Consider the following 8,754-nt stretch of genomic DNA (forward strand, 5'->3'; position numbering starts at 1 on the left):
AGTGCAAACAACTGTGATTTGTGTTTGGTGATCGCGGATGTGTTACTGATGCCTTCCATGGATTCCAAGGCCAGGAAAGACACTCTGGAAGGTGTGGGGAGCTGGGACTTGCCCAGGAGAGTAACTGAAGGTATGAAAACTGAAATAATCCAGAGTTAGAAAGGAGAAAAGGCCACAAAAATGCAGCAATTAGTAACAAGACATTGATTAATCTTTTCTTGTCCTGGAGAAATGAAGGTCCCAGCTTTGTGTCTTAAACAATATTAGTTAATTTGACATTTATCCGGAGTAGTAAACTCCAGCCCAGTTATAGCAATCACAAACATCAGCGAAAACACACCCCAACTGTCAGAATGAACATTGTTCAGTCCTGGATGTGATTAACAGCAGCAATAACAACAGAATCCAATTCCTCCAGACACTTGTCAATTTGCTGGTGAGTTAGAAGATGGGTTGACTGAGTGAATCCCATCTCACACTCAGAGAAGGTGAATGGTCTCTCTCCATTGTGAGTGTGTTGGTGTCTCAGCAGGTGGGATGAGTGAGAAAATCCCTTCCCGCACTCAGAGCAAGTGAATCGTTTTTCCCCAGTGTGAATGTGCTGGTGTGTTCGCAGGTTGGATGAGCGAGTGAATCCCTTTCCACAGTCAGAGCAGGTGAATGGTCTCTCCCCGGAGTGAACTTGTTGGTGCCTCAGCAGAATACTGGAGGTCTTAAAGCTCTTCTCACATTCAGAACGTTTGAAAGGTTTCTTATCCGAGTGAACAAGTTGGTGTGATCTGAGGCTGGTTAAATAAATGAATCCTTTTCCACACAAGGAGCAGGTGAACGACCTCTCCCCAGTGTGAACTCGCTGATGTTTCTGGAGGCTGGATAACTGAATGAATCCCTTCCCACACACTGTACATCTGAATGGCCTCTCCTCATTGTGAACTCGCTGGTGTATCAGCAGATCACTTGTGGTTTTATAACTCTTCTCACATTCGGAACATTTGAAAGGTCTGTTATCAGTGTGAACCAGTCGGTGTGTAGCGAGGTGGGATGATCGTGTGAATCCCTTCCCACACACAGAGCAGATGAATGGCCTCTCCCCAGTGTGAGTGCGTTCATGTTCAATGAGGTTCTGTGATCGTTTAAACAGCTTCCCACAGTGAGAGCAACTGAACTGTCTCGCAATGTGAACAATCTGGTGCTTGACCAGGTCCTCAGAGCTTTTAGAGTTGTTATCGCTGTCAGAGTGGTTAAAAAGCCTCTCTTCAATGTGAACTTGCTGGTGGGTCAGCAGGTGGGATGACTGAATGAATCCCTTCCCACACACGGAGCAGGTGAATGGTCTCTCCCCAGTGTGACAGCGGCGATGTATTTCCAGCAGCGATGGGTAACTGAATCCCTTCCCACAGTCCCCACATTTCCATGGTTTCTCCATGGTGCAGGTGTCCTTGTGTCCGTCTAGGTTAAACAATCTGTTCAAGCCTTGTCCACACAAAGAATTTGTGTATTATTTCTCAGTAAGGGAATCAAGAGTCATGGGAATAAGGCAGGAAAGTGGAGTTCAGGATTATATCAGATCAGTGAATAGTGGAGCAGACTCAATGGGCCCAATGGCCGAATTCTGCTCCAAGATCTTCTCATCCTTTGGCTCTCTGCTGTGAATAGTGAGATTTTTTTTAAAATCAGGCTGTGTAACCGGTTAAAGCTCTTTCCACAGTCAGTTCACTTGAACACTCTCACTCGGGTGTGTTTGTATGTCTCGGTGCTTTTCTAGTCACACTGATGTTTGAAATCTTTCCCCACCGCCAGAACAGACAAACATTTCTCCTTCCACATTTAAAGGTCAATAATATTCAGGTTCTGATGAATTGAGTAACTCTGTCAGCTCTTGATGTGATGTTTGGTTTCAGTTTCCCATCTGCAATTCATCGCACTCGTGGCCTTTGTAAAATACTTTGACAGAGTCAGTATCATTGTCAGCACAGGATAGAAAGTCAGAACAGACAATTCTAGTTTCCATGGAATATTATTTTCTCTTTTGTTTCCCCAATCTTGTGGTCCAATCAAACTTCCATCTCAAGTAAACCAGAACTTTGTTTCCAGTGTCTATGACACATTCAGGGTACACCCTGAGTTGTGGAAGGTATCGTGTGTTCCAGTCAACACTGCACACTTTTTCAGGACCACACAAGCATGGACAAGACCATGGAAGAGAGGCCAACAGCCTAGTTACCCCATGCTGATCTACAAATCACTGTTTTAATCAGTCCCAAGAGCAGGTCCAGGAAAAGACCCTCTGACCTCCCAAGCCTCCTCCACATGGGCAGCCAATCATTAGGCGCATGGGGCAGAATAGAAGTGTAACTAAAAGTGGAGAAGCAGCTCCTTCAGGAACTGCAACCTCTCACACTGAATATGTACATGGTTCATGGACTCCTGTAAACATCAGCTGCAGGCTGGGAGTGGGTGAAACTGTTTAGACACCTGTTGCCCAGTTTAGTGGGAGGCACAGTGACACAGTGGTTAGACCTGGCTTCAAGTCCCGGATTGGGACACTCTCTGTGTAGAGTTTGCACATTATCCCTGTGTCTGTGTGGGTTTCCTCCGGGTGCTCAGGGATCCTCCCACAGTCTGAAAGACGTGCTGGTTAGGTGCACTGGCCGTGCTAAATTCTCTCTGTGTACCTGAACAGGCGCCTGAGTGTGGCGACTAGGGGATTTTCGCAGTAATTTCATTGTAGTGTCAATATAAACCTACTTCTGACACTAATCAATAATATGTACTCTGATGTGCTGGAAACTGGGACCCGGTGGGAACTGTAAAACCTAAGCCTCGCCCTCACTGTAAAACCTAACCCTGTTCCGTCACGAAGACCTTGGCGCATGCGCCTCTCGCTGATCCAAGATGGCGGCTATTAGTCTGGACTTGGGCCTCGGGGGGGAAAAGATCCGGAGCTGCAAACACGGAAGCGCGGAGTCTCATCGGGTTTGAGGCGTCCACCAGGTGTTTAGAAACTCTTCTTATCCAGAGCCGGCTCCATCGCTCCCTCAGAGTTTCCGCTTCCTTTCCCGTGGCAAAGAGACAAAAAGAGAGACTCACCCATCGCCATGACTGACAGTGCGCATGCTCCAATACTGGGCGATACTGCGGCTGCGCAGTACCTTCCTCTGGTGTTAATAGGGGACATTCACCACCGCGGCGAATGCTGGGTAAACCCTCCGTCATTGAAAGTAGTTATTATTGTCTGGTGATCTTTTTGCTGTGATGTGGAGAGTGGGAGGAGGGTCGAAAAAACTGTGCACAGATCCTTCATTCATCAGAAAGAACCGAAGTGGGAACTGGTGGATAATTTTGATTTATTATTGTCACATGTTATGGTTTACAGTGAAAATTATTATTTCTTGCGCACTGTACAGACAAAGCATTCCATTCATAGAGCAGATAGGAGAGAAGGAAAGAAAGGGGTGCAGAATGTAGTGTTACAGTCATATCTAGGGTGTAGCAAAAGATCAACTTAATATAAGGCAGCTCCATTCAAAAGTCTGATAGCAGCAGGGATTAAGCTGTTTTTGAGTCAGTTGGTACTTGATCTCAAACTTTTATATCCTTTTTCCTGATGGAAGAAGGTGGAAGAGAGTGTGTGGGGTTCTTTTTTGATTTGATTTATTATTGTCACATGTATTAGTGTACAGTGAAAAGTATTATTCCTTGTGCACTATACAGAAAAAGCATACTGTACATAGGGAAGGAAAGGAGAGAGTGCAGAACGTAGTATTACAGTCACAGTTAGGCTGTAGAGAAAGATCAAATTAATGAGAAGTAGGTCTATTCAAAAGTCTGATGGTAGCAGGGAAGAAGGTGTTCTTGAATCGGTTGGTACATGATCTCAGACTTTTGTACCTTTTTCTGGGTGGAAGAAGGTTGAAGAGAGTATGTCCGGGGTGTGTGACATTCTCGATTATGTTGGCTGCTTTTCCGAGGCAGCGGGAAGTGTAGATGGAGTCAGTGGATGGGAGGCTAGTTTGCGTAATGGACTGGGCAAATGCCCCAAAGTTTTCCACAAACAGCAGCAAAATCCAACCACTTCAGTCAAATGTAAACTCAGAAGCTGGTGTGACTGAGTGAAGTATTTATTTGAGTAACTGTCAGGATTGATTTCTCATGGATATTCCAAGTCATTTTCAAAATCGTTCAATTGATTCTAGTCGTTGGCTAGACTAGCATTTATTGCCCATACTTAATTGCCCTTGAAAAGGTGGTGGTGAGCTGCCTTCAGAACTATTGCGTACAGTTCTGGTCGCCGTATTATAGGAAAGATGTGGAAGTGTTGGAAAGGGTGCAGAGGAGATTTACCAGGATGTTGCCTGGTATGGTGGGAAAATCGTATGAGGAAAGGCTGAGGGGCTTGAGGTTGTTTTCGTTAGAGAGAAGAAGGTTAAGAGGTGACTTAATAGAGGCATACAAATGATCAGAGGATTAGATAGGGTGGATAGTGAGAGCCTTTTTCCTCGGATGGTGTTGGCTAGCACGAGGGGACATAGCTTTAAATTGAGGGGTGAGAGATATAGGACAGATGTTAGAGGTAGGTTCTTTACTTAGAGAGTAGTAAGGGTGTGGAATGCCCTGCCTGCAGCAGTGGTGGACTCCTCAATGTTGAGAGCGTTCAAGTGGTTATTGGATAAACATATGGATGATATTGGAATAGTGTAGATTAGAGGGGCTTTAGATTGGTACCACTGGTCGGCGCAACATCGAAGGCTGAAGGGCCTGTACTGCGCTGTAATGTTCTATGTTCTGTGTTCTTGAATCGCTGCAGTCTATGTGGCGTAGGTACATCCACAGTGTTGTTAGGGAGGGAATTCCAGGATTTTGATCCAATGACATTGAAGGAACAGTGACATATTTCAAAGTCAAGATGCTGAGTGGCTTGGAGGGGGACTTCCAGGTGGTGGTTTTCCCATCTGTCCACTGTCCTTGTCCTCCTAGATTGTAGCGGTCATTGGTTTTGTTTCCTTGTTTTCCTTTCATCTGTGGAATTTGCTACCCCAAAGTGCGGTGGATGCTGGGCAGTGAGTAATTTAAGGAGGAGTTGGACAGATTTTTAATTGGTTATGGGTTGAAAGGTTATGGGGAAAAGGCAGGAAAATGGGGATGAGAAGCATATCAGCCATGATTGAATGGCGGAGCGGACTCGAGGGGCCGAATGGCCTAATTCTGCTCCTATATTTTATGAAATTGCAGGTTTCATACAGATTTGCAAAAGAACAAAAAAGGCCCAGGTATCTGTCCTGAAGTACTATCACAGACAGTGATATGTTACCAATCACCAATTGTCCTTTGTGATGGTGATAGTTGGCCTTCTTCTTCTTGAACCTCTGCAGTCCATATAGTAAAGGTGCTCCCACAATGCAAGAGTATTAGAATTTTAACCCAGTCACGTTGAAGGGACAGTGATATTTGTCCAAGTCAGGAAGTTGTGTGGTTTTCCCATGTCCCAGCTGCTCTGGTACTTCCAGGTGGGGAAGATTGTGGGTTTAGGAGATTCTGCCAAAATCCTGGTTGAGTTGCTGATGTATAAAGTCTCTCTCCGTCACCCTCCTCCCGACCTCTCCCTCTTCACGCATAAAGGCTGGATTCTTGTAGGCTCTGAAGAGGTGGAGGGTTCCTTTCCCTCAGTGCACTGGTAAACAGTTTGAGGCTTTGTCACAATCCAGCAGCTTTCATATCCACTATGTCCTAGTCCGAATCCCACAATTTACCAGATTAGTTCAACTCAGTTTCACATTTTGTCTTTGTATATTTATGGCTTGTCTCTCATGTTTCCCTCTTTCTGTTTCCAATTCATTTTTCAGGGGATTAGAAGGTGAGGAATTACAGAAAATTGTAAATCAAGGATCACATCAAGATCAGACAGAGAGCTTTGATTCATCAGGATCTAAATATCATAGGCCATTAAACATGGAAGAAAAAAGCACCATTCACAGTGGGGAGAAACCATACACATGTTCTGTGTGTGGACAAGGCTTCAATCGATCATCTGGCCTGTCGAGACACAAGCGCAGTCACACCAGGGAGAGACCGTATAAATGTGGAGACTGTGGGAAAGGATTCAATTATCCAGTTGACCTGAAAAATCACCAATGCACTCACACTGGAGAGAGACCTTTTATCTGCCCTGTGTGTGGGAAGGGATTCACTCAGACAGCTGGCCTGTTGATTCACCAGCGCATTCACAGCAGGGAGAGGCAGTTCACCTGCTCCGAATGTGGAAAAGGATTTACTCAGTCATCAGCCCTGCTGATACATCGGCACATTCACACAGGGGAGAGGCCATTCACCTGCTCTGAGTGTGGGAAGGGATTCACAGATTTCTCTGCCCTGCAGAGACACCAGCGGGTTCACACCGACAGGAGAGAGTTTAAATACCCTGAGTGTGGAAAGAGTTTTAAAACTCCACGCACACTGCGGGAGCACCAGTACATTCACACCGGTTCCACACCGTTCAGCTGCTCCCACTGCCAGAAGGGGTTCAGGACATCATTCCATCTTGTGGAACATGAGCGCATTCACACTGGAGAGAGGCCATTCACCTGCTCTGAATGTGGGAAGGGATTTAACCGATCATCCAACCTGCAGAAACACCAATGAGTTCACAGTGAAGAGAGACCGTTTAAATGTCCAGACTGTGGGAAGGGCTATAAAAGTTCTGAGGAACTACGTCACCATCAACGAGTTCACAGTGAACAGAGACCATCCACATGTTCTCACTGCGGGACTGGCTTCAGGCGATCAGGCGACCTCACTGTACACCAGCGAATTCACACTGGGGAGAGGCCGTTCACCTGCCCTGTGTGTGGGAAGGGATTCACCTGTTTATCCTCTCTCACTTCACACCAACTTGTTCACACAAATGAGAGACCGTTCAAATGTTCTGACTGTGAGAAGAGCTTTAAAAGCAGAAAACTTCTGCTCGCACACCAGCGAAATCACTCTGAGGACAAACCGTTCACCTGCACTGAGTGTGGGAAAGGATTCACCCGGTCATCCATTCTGCTGAGGCACCAACAAGTTCACAGTGAGGAGAAGCCGTTCACTTGTTCAATGTGTGGAAAGGGATTCACCCAGTCATACAACCTGGTGAGACACCAGCGAGTTCACCAGTGATCACAGGGGTGTGATTCTGCTGTTATTGCTGCTGTTAATTACATCCCAGACTGAATTATGTTTATTCTGATAGTTGGAGTTTATCTGATGTAAATCAGCCCTGTTGGACTTGTAGAATGCCCCACAGCATCTCTCATTCATGTGTCAATAAATCTTCACGCCTGCAGACCTTGTTTTAAATTTAAATCACTCAGAAACTGTATTGAACTAAAGATGAACAATAAACAGATCACAGTCCAATCCACCCCTGTGTGAATGTGCTGATGTATCAGCAGGCCGAGGACTAAAGTCTGTTTTGTAACTTCAGGATAAGGATTTGAAAGCTCTGAATGTTGGTTCTCTCATATGTAGGCTGGAGCTATTTGATAGGCAGGATGTTAATAGCTGTAAACTTGTCAGATGTCGAAGGAATTACTATTGGAGTAAACTCACCCATTTATAACCTCAGACTCTGGTCCCTATTGTGATGAACAGGTAACACAGTGGAATAGCAGGTGGGTTCGGGCCGTCCAGGGAGGGACGGGCCCAAGGGAGGGTTGGGAGAACACCCCCAGTTAGCGGCGTCTCCGTCGTGTGTAGCACACCACGAGGCGGTGGGGTTACCGATCATGGTGGGAGAACCGGAGGCCATAGTGTCAGAGGGGCATCAGCCCCAGGTAGGGCAGATGTGCCCGGTAAGGCAGCGCAAGTATGGTCCCCCAGTGGGACAGGCAGAAAGGGGACCGATAGAGGGGGATATAACAATTCCCCATGGGGCACACGCGCTCAGGGGGATGGTGACCCACATTCCAAGGTTGACCAGGGCGGGAGACCCGTCATTACATTTTATGGAGGTGCAGCAGGCAGCTGACATAAATGACTGTGAGGAGGTGGAAAGAGTAAAACTATTACTGATGACCCTCGACTCATATCTATGTAAGGCAGTGACCTCCAGGGAAGGGGGAAGACCTGCAACATGGGTAGCGGCACAGACAGCGGTTCTGGAGGCCATGGGGTTAAACCAGGGTAGTCCCTTCACGAGGGTGTGGGAGACAAAGCAGCAAGTCACAGAGTCCCCGGACATGTTCGCAGACAGGCTGTGGATGGTGTATGAGGGACTGTGTGGAACTCCTTTAGACAGGCAGAATTTGGATGAGGGAACAGCCCACTGGCTGAAAACACTTGTAGCAAACTGTCTCCCGCGAGTTAGGGCAAAGGCCGAGCATTGGTTCGACCCAATGGACCCGAACCTTAAAGAGGTGGAGGTAATTAGAAAACTCACCCTTGCATACCGCAATGGGGAGAAGGGTGAGGAGAAGCCTTCTCAGGGCAAGGTGCACGAAATTGCACCAGCACTCCTCAAGAGAAGGGAGTGGAAGCAGGAAGGCAGTCGGATTCAGACAAGAGACCGGTGTGCTACGGGTGTGGGAAGCCCGGGCACGACAGGAGGGAGTGCAGAAACCCGAATAGGTCAGTGGGGGAAAGGGCCCCGGTAGCAGCCAACCCAGCCCCGCTGGTAGGTGTACCTGGGCAGGGGACTATAGATGTTAAAGATCTGCTGGCATATTTACAATCCAAAGCAGCAGAACCCGGACAGGCGGCCATGGCAACCGGCCAGAG

General features: G+C 47.0%; 1 protein-coding gene across 1 annotated transcript; it reads left to right on the forward strand.

The window, feature by feature from the left end:
• The first annotated feature begins 2,890 nt into the window (after positions 1-2,890).
• On the forward strand, positions 2,891-7,594 carry LOC144483711 (uncharacterized). Its single transcript, XM_078202252.1, has 2 exons — positions 2,891-2,994; positions 5,844-7,594. The coding sequence occupies exon 2, from the start codon at positions 5,950-5,952 to the stop codon at positions 6,637-6,639; it is 690 nt and encodes a 229-aa protein (XP_078058378.1). The 5' UTR covers positions 2,891-2,994; positions 5,844-5,949; the 3' UTR covers positions 6,640-7,594.
• The last annotated feature ends 1,160 nt before the right edge of the window (positions 7,595-8,754 follow it).

Source organism: Mustelus asterias, unplaced genomic scaffold, assembly GCF_964213995.1.
Source record: "Mustelus asterias unplaced genomic scaffold, sMusAst1.hap1.1 HAP1_SCAFFOLD_77, whole genome shotgun sequence".
Lineage (NCBI taxonomy): Eukaryota > Metazoa > Chordata > Chondrichthyes > Carcharhiniformes > Triakidae > Mustelus > Mustelus asterias.

Bases quoted from the DNA above. Each gene is read 5' to 3' on its own strand.
- LOC144483711 (XM_078202252.1), top strand. From the start codon at position 5,950: ATGGAAGAAAAAAGCACCATTCACAGTGGGGAGAAACCATACACATGT.